Source organism: Tinamus guttatus, unplaced genomic scaffold (genome assembly GCF_059628265.1).
Source record: "Tinamus guttatus ecotype Peru unplaced genomic scaffold, ASM5962826v1 Tinamus_guttatus_pri_ptg000010l, whole genome shotgun sequence".
NCBI classification, from domain to species: domain Eukaryota; kingdom Metazoa; phylum Chordata; class Aves; order Tinamiformes; family Tinamidae; genus Tinamus; species Tinamus guttatus.
The window spans coordinates 4,177,865-4,195,746 of record NW_028288544.1 but is presented as its reverse complement, the minus strand read 5'-3'; the positions used below and the strand labels follow the sequence as shown (position 1 = coordinate 4,195,746).

Sequence of the window (17,882 nt, the reverse complement as noted above, 5' to 3'; positions counted from 1 at the left end):
TTCTTTCCATTCAACCTTCCATTAGATTAAGTGGCATTTTTTCCTACAGGCAAATACTTTCCCCTTTCAGTTTCACCCTTTTCTATTGCCTTCCTTATTTTTAAGCTTGTAGATTTCATTAGGCCTTTAACTGGACCCAAATTTCTCAGCAAGGGGAAGGTCATAGCACTTTGTTGCAGTGGGATAGTTGAAGTGAGTTTATAGTGAAGAAGCAGAGACCCTGTGACAGGATGCATAGAAAACAAACAAACAAACAAAAAACCCAGATCCCTTAAATCTGAAATTCACATAGGTTTAGATATAGGCATAGGTAGATATAGGCACTTATGAGTAGGTTGTGGCACATCCAACTTTTATGTAAGTCTTCAGCCCTTGCAACCTAACCATTTAACTGCCACTCGTACATTTTTATCTAAGAAAAGCATTTAGTTCTCTGTACCAAAACCTACGAGGTGCTGATTGTTTTGTGAGTGGTGCTTTGGAGAACTTGTAGCGCTCTCCATTTCCAGTGACACCTCTAGAGATACCTAGACACTTGCTTAAGTGAGGACATGCTCAGATGAGTGGAGCTAGAGAAGCTGTGAATGATCAGTTTTCTAAAATGTATCTCAGTGAGTCTGGAAAAGTATTTTGGTTCTGCATATTTACTTTAGCTGTCTTCAGGGCTGGCTTAAGGATGTGAGGATTGATTCACACAAAGTTAGAACCGCTTACTCTCATTTTTTCTAACTAAACCTTATTCTTAGGTTTGAGACATTTTAGATAATTGCTGGTAGGGAGATTGTTCGTGATCACTAAGGTAACTAAAATTGTTTGACGGTGTTTCTTAGGGCATTTGGAATCTTAGTATGGGAAACACTAACCTTGGGTCAACAGCCATATCCAGGTTTCTCCAATACTGAAGTTTTACACCATGTACAATCAGGAGGAAGGCTGGAATCTCCAAGCAATTGTCCTGATGACTTGTAAGTTAACTTTGTTTGAATATTGTTGGTAATTGCCAAGTGACCATAATTTTAAATGTCTACTTAGGCCCATGCAGAGCTTAACATCCTTCGTTTTTCTTCAGATAAAGCAGCCTGCAAGTGTAGCCATTAGCCTTCTACCAGCTCGTCCGGTAACGCAACCTTTGAGTGAGACTGAGTTTTGTGAGGAATTCAGTGACAGATAAAATGAAATTTAAGTTAAAAGGTTGATGCATACTATTCTTTTTAACAGAATTTCAGAGATAACGTAAATTAAGTTGTGGGCTTGAATCTGTATTAATTTGATAACAGGCCAAGTGTGCCAAGAGTGCTTTCAGGGTATTTTTTTTAATATCCAAATTTAACCTGTTTAGTGAAGGCATTGCATTTTCTTAGCTGGGAAGCCTCTGTACAGAAAAAGATAACTGGATCAAAGAAACAAGGGATAATGCATTTCTGATTAGTATTTAGCGGAATTGGATGAACAAATACTCAATGTCCAACTGTTTCTTGAGCATAGAATTCAAATGCAATTAAAAGAAAAAAATAGTATGCCTGTATATGTATGCCTGTATATGTATGGGTATATATATGTAGTGTATCAAACACATATTATTCAGAAGTATATGAGGGAGGAAGTTGAACCAGATCCTGCTAATTTATTCACTAATATCTAATTTCATGTCTCAATTCCTATATCGCCCACACTGCATAAGCAGGAACAGAAATACACTTTACAGCTGGTCCTATGAATGGAAGGAGAAGCTAGTTAAAGGGTAAAACTCTTACTCTTGCCACTCAGGAAATATTTCTGTTTTTGGCAAACCTGATTCCTCTGACAGGTCTTGCATCAATTACAATGTTTCAAGTTCCAGATTTGGTGAAAATTTGTCTTGTAGGGATATGCAGGGATATTTATGTAGGGATATCAGAAACGCTATATTAACAACAAGAGCAAAACTTTTATCACTCAGAGGAGCTGAAGAACCAAAGACATTAGGATTTTGCATTCAGAGCAGTGGGAGACCTGGAAATGACAGAGCAAATGAGAAGCAATTTTGGTTTCAATATTGTTTTGCTGGGATTTTTTTCCTCAAAAAATTCCTGGCGACTGTCTCATGAATAAAAAATACACCTGATAAAGTATATTCGTGTATTTGTTCGTTATTCAAGCCCACACAGAAACTCATAAGCTACCTTTAAAAAGAGTGGCAAGATCTTCAGAAGAATCCTGAAAACTTTGTTTGATTGAAGTAGTTCTTAAGTCCTGATCTAAAAATTAGTTTAAGAGGGAGGATCCGGTAGGTCTTAAAGGTTGATCTGCGTGTTTTAACTTGTAGAATTCGGGACCTAATCATAGTAACCCTGTTTTTGAAAGCCAAGGGGTTGAAAGAACTCTTAGACTCTTGTACCGTCTTTTATTTGGTTTGGTGAACACTCAGCACCTGCATGCAGCTCCTGTCAGTAGCATAAATAGCTTTTTGCTACTTTGTTTGGTCATTAATGGCATGCCAGGATTCTTGACATTCCTGTTTCCCGCCCTGTGGTTTTGAACCTGCATCAGGACATCAGCAGTCGGTAATTGTCTCCTTGGCACTTTGGCTTGCTCCTTGTCGTTTGACAAAACAAACCATCACTGATAGGAAGAGAGTTCAAAGGCCAAGCTACTTCAGCTGAGAAGTGTGTAGGAATCTGTGGTAGGCTTATGTTGCAAGGTCAAGCAGGCCTGACACAGGAACCTTGGGACGTAAGACAGCATTAAGGAAGTGGGATTGTGGTTGGGAGTGTGGGGGGCGAGGGAAGTCATTCTTCCTCTCTCCTCCCAAATTACTGCTCCAGGGAAATAATCTTTCATGCAGTAGAGTGTGGAGCAGGTAGTGTTTTGTAATACATTGGAAAAGGGGCTCAGGGGCCTACAAGGAAGCTCACATTGACTGAAACAGGAATCAAGTGTTTGCCTGGCACTCATTTTGTAGTCAGATATTCACGCCTGGCACAAATGAACTAAGCTCATTTCGCATATACTCCTGAAGAAAATTTCATGGATAATTCACTTTGAATCTTCCGTAATAGTTAGCCAATAGCAATTCTTTGGTTTTTGTTGATTCTTTGTTACCTGTTGTCCAGCCCCAATAAAACACAACACAATAAAGCTCAGGTGTACGGCTGTACACCTAGGCATACAGATAGGTTCTTAAACCTATCATAAACCTACGGTTGTGTTTGGATTTTTTATTTTCAAATTCCTCTTCTAAGGCTTTCCCAGTGAATTAGGGAAATCCTCTGAGCTTCTTTGTCATACTGAGAGAATTCACTATTTGCTAGTCCATGTCTGACCCCGAAAAAAAATACAGGAATGTGCTTCAGCTGTCTTTTATATATGGCATGGCATATTAGTCTGGCTTTTACTTTCTTGATCAATCTCTTGTATTGCATTTCTAGGCTAGTGAAAGTTTATGCCATGTGACCTAAAACTTTGGCTGTCACAACCAGCCTTAAAAGCTAAATATCACATTGAAAATATCTGTCACTGCAAATGACAGTTGCAGATACATTCTGAGAAGGCATTTTGTTATTAAAAAACAAAAACCTGCCTGAATTAAATTCTTTGTGGAAAATATCCATTTTTTAATTAATATTTCAAACCAACCAGCAAATAATTTGGTTCAGGACATAAGAACATGGAGTATAACTAAAATGAGAAAATTCCAGTTCTGACTGTTAGCAACAATAAGTAACAAACCTGAATGGCTTTGTGAAGTAGATTTGGTTTAAAAATTTAGTTATTTAAAAAGACAAAAGTTGGTCTTAGAAATGCAAAAATATTCAGGACTTATATCTGTCAAACTCTTGTTTCTTAAATGATGTACATATTGCTTCCTCTTTGACTTATAGCTGTCCGTTTCTTTCTCTCCATTAGAGCAGGAGCGTATTCATTAAGTTCTAACGCTGTTTTATTACATTGCTACAACTTGCATGGGGCTCTGCAGAGCCTATGCACAGTTCCTGGACTGATATTCTCCTCTTTCATCATGAACATGCAGATGACTAGAAAGCAAATTGTTTGGCTTCTGGCAATGAGGACTGACTTTAGAATTCAGTGTGGCAGCAACACTTTGCTGGCAGAAGAAGAAAACTCTTGGGCTCTTTCACTTTGTTTTGAGTCCCATTTAATACTTTTCATTTGTATTTTCTGTGACATCAGTAACTAGTACCGCTGAAAGTAAGCAAGGAGTAGAAGCAATTCAAGGTCTACCACTTTTTAAATTCTTAAAACACATAGTCGAGATTTCACTGAGTTGTTTGGAAACAAAACAGAACCATTCTGTCCAGATCTGCAATAAATGGAAGAGGTAAATGAAAAATAGTTCTAAAACAAATTTTATAAGCATGATTTTCATTCAAATCCAAAGTTTTCATGAAAAATATCATTAAAAAAACCCTGAAGTTAAAAAGATTCTCAGTTGTCATCAAGAATTTTGTAAAATATCCATCTTTGGGAAAGGACGGTAGTCTCAATCCTTTTCAGAGGGACAACTGAGGACCTGAGCAAGCCAATTCAGTTCACATAACCCACTAACGCCTGGTATCACATAGCAGTAAGCCTTAGATGAGGCTTGTCAGAGAAGGATTTGAACTTACGGCTTAGAGGTGAATACTCTGCATTCCTTTAACAGCTTCCTGAATCACCCTTTCACTAACTGCTCAATGCTACAGACCCCGTTTTGAAATCCTAACACATCTCTCCTCTCTGAACACTTAGCACGCCCAGGTGCTGGTTGCATTTTGGTTTTCACTCTGGCTTTTGGAGGATTTGGTTTTGTGCAGCCGGGACTTGCTACAGTTCATGCTCTCAAGTAAGAAATATAAATCAGCACTATCCTTTAGAAAGACAGGGAGGGCAGTTTTTCTGGTACCAAAAGTTTTGTGCAGGATGGGCAAGGATTCCCCTAAATCCTCAGGGAACTTGCACCATTTTTGCCTTTGACGGGAAGCAGAGGTCTAAATTACTCCCTTCTGTGCTGGATTCTGCCACAAGCATCCTCTGAGGTTGAGGTGGCACAAATTCAATTTCAGTTCTGTTTTTTGAGCTCCCTTATCTTCTTCCACTGAAAATACCGGTGACTTCTTTAGTAAGAGCAGATATTACTGGTAAAAATGTCTATTATTTATTTTTTTCCCCCAAAAAAAGTAACAGCTATTCCCAATCTCAAAAATATCCAGCTTTGTAAAATTAAAAGCATGTAGTATGTATTCCTGACAACTGACCTTAAATTTGTTTTTCCTTCTTTCACAAGCTAGTGAAAATCATTGCACCATATATGAAGTTTTTGGCCATTGAAAATCTGACTTGCCTGTCAGAGGATTTAATGATTTGTGTTTGGAGATGAATGATTCAATTAACTTTAATAATATCTTTATCTTTAATATCTTTAATATCTTTAATATTTGTATTTTCCTCTTTTAATTTTTTTTCCAGATGTGATTTAATGACAAGATGCTGGGCCCAAGAACCTCACAACAGACCTACTTTCTTTCACATTCAGGACAAACTGCAAGAGATAAGACACTCTCCGCTGTGCTTCATCCACTGCCTTGAAGATAGCAAGGCAGCAAGTGGAGTCATCAACGAAGCCTTTGAGGGTGAGTCTGGGCTGGCAGCTGCTGTTCCCACTGCTTTGTCCCATGAACTGCAGCAAGTAGGATTCAGCAATTCTTTCCGTTGCATTTGTCACTACCTCAAATTTTCTGCCTATGAAATGAGAACAAATAAGACTTACCTCCCTCATAATGGACTTGTAAAGATGCATCAGGTGCCATTTTGTACCGTGCATTAGGTAAAGAGCAGATAAGATCACCAAGCAGAAAGGCCCTATGAAGTTGAAACTAGTCTCTCACACACATGTTCCACCTGCACCTACATTTTAGATGCCTCATGATCTCATTCTGCTAAAGCGAGTGCTGATGTTCCTCCTACAGTCAGGAGAGCTTTCGAAAGCCTCTGGGTGGGAAATCCTTTTACTTTAAAAGGCATCTACCCTTTCTCTATTAGATAAACAGATAAATGAGGCACTTACTTTGGAGGACTGATTCAACAGATGACTGAAAGTAAAGCATAAATTAGGTTCTTAAATAAGATGTATTCTAGCCTGAGTTACGATAGCCCCAGTCAGAAATCACAGCATGCATTTGCTCTGCACGCTGTGAATAGATAAAACATGCTGATGCTAGAGAAGATATGCTTAAGGACACAAGAAAGTCCAATTTTATAAGATAATTTATTAAGCCTGCAGAAAAATTCAAAAACTAGGTAATATTTAAAGTTGTCTATGCAACTGTGATTCAGATCCTCTAAATATGGAAAAGAACATCCTGACAGGAGCCTGTCCCTAAAAGACCTGAACCTACTGAACAACCTGAAGCAGAAGCTTGTCTCATCCTGTAGCGGTTACTGTGTGGTTAACTGAGCCACTAAATAGTGAATAAATAGTAAAAATTGAAAACTAAATAAATAGTATGACCTCAAAATCTGATAAAGAAGGCATTTGTCAATTGAAATATTTCATTTTTATTTCAAACTTTTTTTTTACTTTAATTCTTTTGTATACTATGATTTTCTACTGAAAAGTATTCCTGTTATTTTCCATTTAGAGGTGTGGGGTTTTTTTTTTTCTTTTCTTTTCCCTCACAAAATATTATTGGTCTGGAAATTCACCCTCATAGAATAGAATCATAGAATGCTTAGGGTTGGAAGGGACCTCTAGAGATCATCTAGTCCAACCCCCCTGCATACGCAGGGACACCTAAAGCACGTGGCACAGGACTGCATCCAAGCGGGTTTGGAAGATCTCCAGAGAAGGAGACTCCACAACCTCTCTGGGCAGCCTGTTCCAGTGCTCTGTCACCCTCACTGTTAAGAAATTTTTCCTTAAGTTCCTATGGAATTTTTGATGTTTCAGTTTCCGGCCATTTCCTCTAGTCCTATCAGTGGCCACCACTGAAAAGAGACCATCCCCGTCCTCTGCACTCCCTCCCTTGAGGTATTTATATACACTGATTAGATCCCCTCTCAGCCTTCTCTTCTCCAGGCTGAACAGGCCCAGCTCCCTCAGCCTCTCCTCATAGGGCAGATGTTCCAGGCCCCTGATCATCCTTGTAGCCCTGCGCTGGACTCTCTCCAGCAGCTCCACATCCCTCTTGTACTCAAACCTCAACAGTTTTGATACATCAGTATTTATTGAGTTACTAAAAAACCCCATCCTGGTCAATTCTAGGTATGATACAGTCTTTAATTATACAAGTAATGAGTTCTTTTTGTATAGGATTCTACCTGTATTCAATTCACAGCCTTTATCTTAATGCTCATTAACAGATGACTGAGTTTTCTCTCTTTTATCTCTCAATGCAATTTTACAAGTGTCAGCCTATCCTACCCCATCATAATTTCTCTATACATTTGACTCAGCCTGTGCAGGATATCAGTTGAGATCATGAGGAAAATATATGGTCATTATAAGGCTAAAGACATTATTAAAGGCACGACGGGGCCAACACAAACTAGCCCTAGCAAGCTGACGTTCCTGTTTTATCAGCTTATTTCACAGTCTTTTATCCTATAGTGGAGAGCTTTTTGCATGTAATGTTTCTTTAAGGGCATCTTCATTCTGAATAATGGAGTTGGGAAAAGAGATACTTAAATTGGCACAAATCTGAACCTGGCATTGGGTCAGGAAAGTAGTACAGCCAATTAATTAGGCACTTTGCCCAAGCTAATAGGCCTTACATTTTGGATGGATTTTATCTCGCCTAAATGCAGCTGTCTAGAAGCTAGGAATTCTGGTCAATGATATTCTTCTAGATATCTTTTTAGTCAGGAGGGGAAACAGGTGTCTCCACAGAGTGACCTCTCTCATATTTTAGACATGTATCATAATATGAAAGGAATCACCCTTCGTCGTTTTGCCCATTGATGATAGCTGGAATCTAGAGGACTTGACACATTGGACTTGGACGCAACAACTTGATCTTGTTTAGTTTTTAGATGGCTGCTATAACAAAACACCCATTGCACGTGGGACTGTGCTGCTTGGCTGCTTGCATCCACTTCTGAACTGATGTGATTTCCAAGCTTAGACATCTTTACTCTATGTTGCCAAACTCTACTGACAACAGGCACATGAAAACTCAAGGAGTTAAGAAATTCTTTTGGCATCAGCATCTGTTAAAATCACAGAAATGTTGTAAGGTACCTTTAGAGATAATTTACTCCAACCCCGCCAACCCAGGCAGGGTCACCTAGAACAGTTTGCCAAAATTTAAGATTCTGCCTACACAGCAGAGATCACAAAGAAAAATATATATATATTTAAAAAAAAAAAAAGTAATTTGTTTGCCAGGAACAAAATAATGTTCTTAGAAATGACCAAGATATCGAAAATTAAAATACATATTGAGACTGACATCTGCCATGAAAAGTTTGAATTTTTTAAATTTGAAAAATATTTTACCACAGAAAACACGGTCATCCAGTGGACTTTCAGGATAGCCGAAGTAATAGTTAGTGGTACTACATAATGTAGGTTATATTCAGTAGTGGCTGTTTTTGAAATCAGGCTCCCTTATGCCTGTTTATAATACTCTATTTGATGAAATCTGCTCCATCGGGGAAGCAGGGCAACTCAGTATAGGCAGAGCTTTGGCAATAGCTCACAAAGTCAGAGTCTATTTTGCCTGGCACACTCTTGCCTTATCCTTTCCCTCTACTATGGCCCTGTTTCCTCATCCAGTTTCGCTTTCCACAGGCTCTGCATGGCTGTTGTTCCTCTGCTGTCCCGCTGCTGGATTGCATTGGGATGGGAAACCAAGGCATGTTTTTCATATTTCTGTTTCTTCATCTCATGCCTCAACTCTCACAACTCCTCATTTCTCCTCAGGCTCCTTCACTGATTGTCACACTGGGGATGCCCATCACTGTAGCTGGAATTTTCTTTATGTTGTCCGTTCATATAGGTGTATTACAAAAGACTGAACGTTTAATAAACACTTTGCATGTCCTTGCAACACACATACTTATTTACCCATATATTCATAGTTTACCTATAGGTTATCTCCTTTCCTTGACTACTGCCTTGATAAGCCTGTTCGACATTGCTGCGCACTGTGTGTAGCTGAAACGCAGTATTTGGTGCTGGCAATCTTTTCATGTTGCTGGATCATGTGATCAGGAATACATGCATGTTGGTGCTCTGTAGCCCTCAGGCCAGAGACTAGTTCAGCTGTTTGTCTTCATGCAGTGTAAATCTCTTGCAAAGGATTTTGGTGAAAAGCTGGTTCCAGAAGAGTGATTGATTTAAACAAGAATGGGCAATTCGGGTTTCATCCAGACTTTTGGACTAAGATATGCATCTGTTAATTACCCTGTTGTAAATAGTTTGGAGCATTGAATATGTCTTGGTCTGCAACATATAAAATGCTTTATAATAGATAAGTATTTTTGGATAAGAATAACCCTGATTTTGCATTCATTTTTAGCTGAGACTAAATGAAGTACCTCCTGTGTTAGTAGTAGTAGAAAGATTGCAGCCAAAATAAATAATCCAAAAGACAGTTCCATGATAGGTTGCCCCAGACAACATTTTCCAAAAATGTTACGCAGTCATTGGCCTTTGTGTGTAATGAAACTCCTGTCATAAATCTCCTGCCAAGAAATGCTTGCTCTCACCAAGAGACCTGGTTCCAAAAGAAAGAGCCAAATGTCAAGCAAAGTGAAATGATAGGCCTTAAAATAACTATGATACTTAGCCCTACTTTGGATCATACATCTTCCAAATTCTGTTGAATCTTTACATGCCTGTATTTAGCCACACCGTTAGCAGGTCAACGCATGCTATTATCACTATTTCATAGGTGGGAGAGCTGAAAAACAGCAGATTTTCTCATCAGCACAGATGCCGGTGCAGTGTGACATGCGGCCTGCAAGCGTGGGCGCACTAACAGGGACAGCATGCTGGTGGCCTGGGCAGCACGCTAACAGGACAGAGCAGAGATGGCAAAGGGACACCAGCTCTAGCACTGCAGGAGCTACCCCTCTGAAAGGGGCTTCAGGTGGCAGCAAATATGCCTGAGTAATACCAATAGCCCCTGGCACTGCTTCCTGGAAGGGAGGGAGGCAATCCTTTTGGGAGACAGACTTTGCAGGAGACTAGGATGGTTGTGGTGGCTGGCTATGGGTGGCAGGACCTCTTCCAGGATCTGGAGACCAGGCACCAGCACAGTGCTCTGGTTGTAGCAGCAGTGGTCCCAGGACAACCCCAGTTTTACAAACATCTCAGGCGGGAGAACACTGGCCTCTTTCTCTTGGGTATCCGACTGCAGAACAAGCACTGCAAGGAGTATTTTATAAAGTCCTAGCTGTTCTTAATGCTTTCTGCATTTCTGCTGGAACTCTGGGTACTTCCTCATTTTCCTCTCACTCATTTCAACTGGAAGGGGTATCAGAGTCATGCACCTGCATCCATCTATTCCCTGTTCCTGCTTCATTTTATTGGTGGGGCCTGAACCAGTCCCAGTGGTTGCTGCAGGTGCTCTACATTGGGGCAGATCCGAGCTCAGCCAAGTTAGAAGTTGTCCTTACTCTTACATGCTTTCCCAGGACACTGACTGTAGGCAGGCAAGACTCATGAACAACATATTCTGAGTGAGGGAAGCAGTTGCCAGCTGGAGGGCTTACCTAAATGGTTTTGAATCAGACAGAAATTAAAGTAAATGCTATATCAACTCCCAAATCATCCAAGTCCCCTATTCTGTGCTGAAACATAAGACCGTCCTTCCAAAAAAGTGCAGTGTCATGAATCGTCGTACTAATAGAATTGTCCTAAAATTTCTGTGAAAGTAATGTTTGCAGACATAGCTTTTTACTCTTGTGCAAAAAAAAAAAGTACTTCTATGCCCTTTCAAGACAGCACTGATTTTTTTTTCAGTTCCAAATGTGTCCTCTTTATGGATGGAAACACCTGTTTCTTCTGGCAAACTTCTTTGCCTAAATCAGGCAAGTGGGCATTAAAGGGTCGAGTGGCTCCTTGCCTTGGTGGCCTTGGAGGGCTGCTCTTAGTAGTGCTGCTGCTAAGTGCTCTCCGTAACCCACTTTGGATCTGGAAAGAAAACTTGTATTTGCTCAGAAATTTTGTCAGATCATTACCTGGTTACTGCTGGAAGTGGCTCCTCTGATGGGAGCAGATGTAAAGCAGTTGAAACAAGCCTGAGGAGATCCAGGACAGCCTTTTGGGCTGATCTTGTAGCCATTTTGTGGATGGGGGACAACTTCCATCTTCAAATCTATTGCCCCAAAATATTTCTTCTGTGCTGTTTATCAAATTCACATAATAAAACAGCTGTTAATGTGCAGAGGTCTTTTTCCTTAGTAAAACTGTGTGAATCAGTTTTTCTTTAGTTCATTCTTTGAACAGAAAAGAAAGTATTTGGGAGAAATGCTTTTGGCTTGAGTGGATATGAATAGCAACCGAAATAAACAAAAAAAAATCCCTTGAAAGCTGGTTGTAATTGCCCACAGTATTTTGTTTTACTGAAAGGACTTTTTTTTAAAAGAAAGAGTTAAAAAAAAAAATTGGCATTCAAAAGATCTGCTTTAATCCATAAATTGGAGATGCCCCTTGAAAAATGAAGGAAGACAAAACAGACTTCAGTAATTTCTCCTTGTTTTGCTTTTCTTTCCAAAGCCAGTCATTTAGAGTATTTACTTTTTTTCAGCAAGTAAAGTGCTCAGTAAAAAGTCATTACATCCTTTAAAATCTTGGTGCAAAACTTTGTGTTGAGGGGGATTTGGTATTAAAATCTGGGTTTAGTGATTTCACATTTACCTACATTTCTGCTGTCTTTGCTGGCTGAATAGTACTTGTTTTCTGTTCCCCACATAAGTGTCATCAGTTTATTTTCCTAAAACCGGTTACTTTTTAAAAACTATTCTGCACACCTCTCTGGATTTGAAGTAATCACCTGGACAAACGGAAACTTCTCTAAAGCAGATGTGCAGATAAGAGACTGTTCTTAAACCCTGTATCTAGTCACCTTTGTATTTTCTGCAGGTCAGTAATCCTCTTCCCCATTTCCTTAGCAAGGGACTGACCCAAAGCCAGCAGAGGTCAGCAAAAAGGCTTCTTCCAAAACAGCGAGGGGCTACAGCACTGCAGGCAACGGGGCACTTGTTGCAGTGACAATTTCTTATTTGTCCCCTAGACAAATATTGTTTACTTCCTGAGAGCACACATGATCAGTGTGATGTTGCTAGAAAAGGAGCGTAGCACTTTGTTATAGATTGAGGAAAAACTCGGTAAGACAAGGCAATGCTATAATAACAACATCTAATATTGGTGTACTACATGTGTATGTGGAGGACACACTCTGACTAGAGTGTGCTAGTCTGTGCTAGTAAATATTGTTGAAGGTAAGTGTGTAAAATAAGCATCTTCACAACATGAGTTATCCCTCCTTTCTCTCTATTGAGTGAACCTAAGCAAAGAGCTTAAACTGGACGTATAAGGTCTAAATAATTAAAACTAGGCAAAATGAATCCTGATCTCTGCCCTGGAGAATGGTAATGCTTTCTTTTTTTATAAAGCCATATTACATAACCATAAATGTGGAATGGATCTTTTGTGCTTTGAGGTAAAGCAAGTTTTGGGGCTTTGAAATAAAATATATAATAAGTGATAATAAATTACTCTAGCAGGCTTATATCTTATTCCTTATGGCTTATTCCTCAAGACAGCATCTTGCACACAGGTTTATCTTTGCACAAATTTATCTTTGGAAAATCTATTAAAATAAATAAAAAATAGTCAGTGCTGTAAGCAGCTTAGTGCTGTGAGAATACAAGATGAGAAAAATCCTTACTTTTAGTATCATTAGCACCTGACAGAATGGCAAAGCCTAGTGAGTCACTCTCAAGCTATGTGGGATGATATGCTTCATTAGACAGGAAAGACGGATATATCCCCATTGATATGTAATACAGAATGAAGTATTAAAACGGATATATATTTGTTCTAATTATATTCTTACTGGAAGCTTGCAAAAGCCCAAACACAGCACTTAGAGTTCCAGGTGGTCAACAGGTTTCAATAAAATACTCCATCCATAGAGTTGTCTCCTTGCTCTGACTGACATAGCTGAGCTGAAGAAGTCAGGGTTTGATAATCAATTTTTTTTCACCTTTTATATTTATTAAACAAAGATAAGTATTTAAGCATTTGTTTTGAACATGTTCACTATGGGGTACATCTTTTTGCCATTCCCATAAACCAACAAGTCTCTTGTTCACTAGCACATGAAGTGTATGGAAGAGAAAAAGGGCAGAACCTAACATGTATGAGAAAAAAAAAAAGAGGATTTTATTTGGAAAAAAAAGTAAATGTGACTGCACTTCTGAAATAGGTGATCCTTCTCCTATCAAAGCTGCTAGGAAATGTATGCAAATGTATTTCCTAGAATTATTAACATCTCAGAGTAAATACCTAGCTAGTGTAAATCACTGGAGTCCCACTGGTTTCTATGGAGCTATATTAATTCGCACTAGCTGAGGACCTGGCTCCAAAATAGTTTTAGTAGAAGGTTAGTATCCCTAGATCTCTTTGTTAGTATCTGTAGATCTATCAATCAGTGTTTGTACTGACATTTTTTTTTCTGATATGTTGTCATCTTCTGAAATAAAACTCTCTCCAAACCATCTGCTTAGCCAGACATCTTAAAGATAAAGATTTGTACCCTTCTGCAGAAGGGTTCAAAACATTTAGTAAGTACACACAGCCTACCAAGCAGGTACTGAAATACACTCCGTGATTGCTTTTCTCCTGTCCTGAGGTGGTATCCATGACACGTCTGAGAGGCCTGGTTGGCGCCACATGCTAGCTTGGTACAGCCAAGCAAGAGGCCGAGATTTAAAGTGGGAAATACATATTTTCTAGATCAGCACCAGTCTCCTTGGAGGAGATTAAGCAAAAAAGCCCTCCATCTCTCTCTAGCATGAGCCAGGAAGTCATAGTTTCTTGGACCACTTGGTATGGTGTTCTTTGGAGCAAGGTTGTTGCCCACCCCTGAAGAATGTGTGTTGTATTTAATTTCCCTACAACTTGGCTAGGATGTTGTGCTTAAAGGGAAAGCGTCCGGAAGGGTCAAGATCGTATGCAATTAGCACCTGAGACAGGTGTCTATGCAACTATAGTGCAGAGCTTTGAACATGTCATTCGGGTTTTTGGAAGGAGCCTACCTGTGAGAGCACAGAGTAGAGTGGGGAACCTTCTTCTCAGTATACTTAACTTCTGTAGACCTCAACTTGGCCTGTTGCTTGGCCTGGAGAAGGTTGTTTAAAGCTAACATGGGTAACTCTACACTATGCAGCAGTCTACAGTGTAGATAACCCGGCAGGATTTAAGCGTTTGGAGTTGACTTCCCAGCACGACTTCAGATTCCATGAAGGTGTTCCTTGGAGGCCTTCTCTCAGGGCGTTTTGTTGGCTCAGCCAGGCTTCGCTTGTGAAATCTGAGGGGATCACATCACATGGTTTATCCTGCATTTAATCACGTATAACCCAGCATGACTATACATCAATCAACTAATTTTAGCAATGTTAAAACTGAAAAGAAAATAATGATATCTCATGAATATGCTGACCTGCCTCCCCACGCCAGCTTCTTTCTACCTTCCTTTAAATTCTTATGTTTTTTTGCAAAGGATTTTTAAGATTATTCATACTTCTCTCCATTGCTGGTCATGGTTTATGGCTTCCTAGTGTTGGTGTTGCTTCTGTTTCTCATGTGTTTGGGAAAATTCAGCACCATACTGTTTTTTTTTCTCTCAATTGCTCATTTTCAGTGTCTTCTTCTCCATACAACACATACAACATATAAGTGAACAAAAATGATTTGCTTGCTCTGCTGACTTGCATGAGAGGCAAGCCTTGCATTCCATAATTTGACGTATTTGCACAGACTTTTCGGCTTGTACAGCAGTTTGTGTAGCACTAAGCTTTCCTGGGTGCCGAATGCTCTGCTAACAGGAAGAGACATGGCAGTGAAGGAAAGGGCATATGCAACCAAAATCTCATTATGAAAGTAGCTTATCTGTGTCATATCACAGGAGAAAGGATACCCTCTTTATATTCTTCCTGTGTTTGAATACTGAAATGCATATTCTGGAAAGTCTTTCTTGCTTATTTTGTCTGCAAAGTTCAAAAAGCAAAAACCAAGGCAAGTTGTTTGATTTTTACCTTTTTTTTTCTTTCTTTTTTTTCTATATAATGAGAAATGCAATGGCATGCAGGCTAAAAGAGGATTATAATATTTTGTATATTCGGTAGTTTTTCAGACCTGTTGGGGAAAGAATTAGTAATGTATCTATATATCTGGTAAAAATATCTCAATGACCTCATGCTCACATTTGTGTAAACATCACCTCATCAGTTCCAGATACTTATACAGGAAACAAATCTGAATGCTCCTCTAGTGTTCTATACTTAGGCAGGTCAGCCGGCATATGTCTGGTCTGTAAATACCCGGTTTTACTTGAGTCCTTATTTTAAGGTTTCTCTCTTAAGAGTTTGCTACAAACTTGCCCTTCAGCATTTGCCAACATGCCTTTTTCCAAAGCAGCTTGCCCCTGAGGGTTTCCATTAAAAGGTTTATTAAACAAAAACCAAGTACAAAGAAAAGCTGGTTGGTGAAGGCTTGCTGAGGATTGAATTACTAAATATTGCCATAATAGTCCTGAACTGACAAAGTGAGTATCAAATGATTTTTTGTAGCTGTCAGTCACTGCGGTATGTGAATACAGTCTGTTCTGTATCCCAATCCTCATCTCTGTAATAGCCTTCTTAAATTAAAATTCTCTTTCATATTTTTCCTGATAATCTTTCCTAATTGACTCTAGCATGTGGAACAGACTTCTGACTTCATACCTTGCTTGGGAAGGGGGAGGCAGTGATTATAGTGACATAATAAACTGTATGTTGCCTGGTGCAACTGTACAATGCTTGTTATTCTTACGAGTAGATGACCCTGCATGTCACATGCTTCATTTTCCAGTTGTGAAGTAAAATAAGGAGGGACTGTAATAAAAAAAAGGTATGTGTTGCTAAGAATAAATATATGAAATAGCAACAATAATAACTTGAGCCTTTAGTTAATTATTTTTGCATTAAAAAAAGAGATATACTCCTTGCTATAGATTCAGCAAATAAAAATTGTTAGAACTGGGAAAAACATGATGGATTTTCAAGTTTAAGCTTCTAGATAGACAGAATACTGTAAATCTTCTAGAAAGAAAACTTATTATAATTTGGTAGGTAGAAAACAGCCTGTATTACAAGACACTTTAATATTATATTATGTTATATTATGGTACAGGTTAAAATCACATTGATTGTATGTAGGGCATCCTTACTACCAGAAGTAAATCATATATTCATAATGGTTTTACTACCTGTGGTGGGTATGAGTGGTGATGAGCAACCATCCCTAAGTGATTTGGGTAAAGGTATAATCCACGCAGGCTGTAGCAGAAAAAAAATTTGAATCATCAGTCACTCCTTATATGGTCACTAGACAAACTTTCTCCACCAACTGTCTGACTTCCTTTGCTTTCTAATACTGCATGTGTATCACTGGGCTGTTTTTGTTTTAAATGCAGATAGCGATGTTCTGTGTGCAGATTCGGACAGTATTCTCTCAGCCACATTAATGGAAACAAAGAATCAAGAAGGCTTAAATTATTTGGTACTCGTCAAAGATGGCAACCAAGATCAAGAAATCATCAGTTCTGCTGAACTCAGTTAAGTCTGTTGAGAAAGCTCTACAAAAGAAGACATATGTAAAGAAAAACACTGTGCACTTTGTCATAAAGACTTATTAAAAAAAAGAAAATACTAAAATATTTAGACTGATGGAAAGTATTGTAAGGTAGTGAATGATTTGTAGGAGAGTAAGGGAATGATTATATACCTTTAGATTTTCTAAACATTATGGTTTGGGTGTTTCACAGCTCATAGTTTAGGGGAATAAAGCTAGTAAGCAGATGACAAATGATTTTACAGTTATGTTGATCAGCTTTACTCCACCACATGTTTCTCTTTTTTTTTTTGTACATCTTGGCACACACACTGTCCTGCTTGAAAAGGAGTCCTGGCATGCAGTTCTATCAACAGGATCCACTGGCTCATGAAAACAAATACAGTTGAAATATGTTTACTCTTGTGTAGAAAAAAAAAAGGGGGGTGCAGATTTTATGGACTGGAAAAAATAACTTAAGTTCTAATTGTGATTTTATGGACGCCAAATCGGAAAACAACTGAAGAAAGGTGTCTGGGTTTTTCACTGCTGGAGATTGTTTATTATTTAATTTAAAAAATATCTTTTTAATCATGTTGTATGTTAAATTGCACAGCAATTGATCTGTGACTCTAGATGAGCCTCTATTCTCACATTTCTTGTCCTTTTCCTTTTAAATCTCCTCTCATCTCATATTAGACTGCACCTTTGAACAAAGGGAAAAGTTTTTCCCTGATGTGTTTGGACGTCAAATCAATAACACGACAGAAAAATGAATGCTAAATAGAAGGTAACAATAAGGTATTCTTAATGAATAGTAATCTGTCAGTAATCTATAATCATGCCTGCTTTTATGCAAATATGTGATAATGTGGGACACTGGCAGGAAGTAGAAACAGTATCTCTGGATTTTTAAGATATCCCACCAAAATGAAATTAGGATTCAAAAGTTTCTTAAATGGAGATATAGTGCAGTACAACAGGAAATCCTCAAAAACCTTTTGGGGATTTTACTCCAACAAGATAAAAAATAGAATGATTTTGAATTAACATCTTGCAAAATTCTAGCAAGGTCCATTTA

At 38.7% G+C, this 17,882-nt stretch overlaps 1 protein-coding gene across 2 annotated transcripts in view; it reads left to right on the top strand.

Annotated features, from left to right (window-relative positions):
- ROS1 (ROS proto-oncogene 1, receptor tyrosine kinase) overlaps positions 1-16,885 on the top strand; it is a 70,892-nt gene extending 54,007 nt beyond the window's left edge. For both annotated transcript variants that reach the window (XM_088522141.1, XM_088522134.1), the window contains exons 42-44: positions 831-965; positions 5,446-5,609; positions 16,665-16,885. In XM_088522141.1, coding sequence (XP_088378267.1) covers positions 831-965; positions 5,446-5,609; positions 16,665-16,810 — 445 coding nt within the window. In that variant the 3' untranslated portion in view covers positions 16,811-16,885. The remainder of the gene's footprint in view (positions 1-830; positions 966-5,445; positions 5,610-16,664) is intronic.
- The last annotated feature ends 997 nt before the right edge of the window (positions 16,886-17,882 follow it).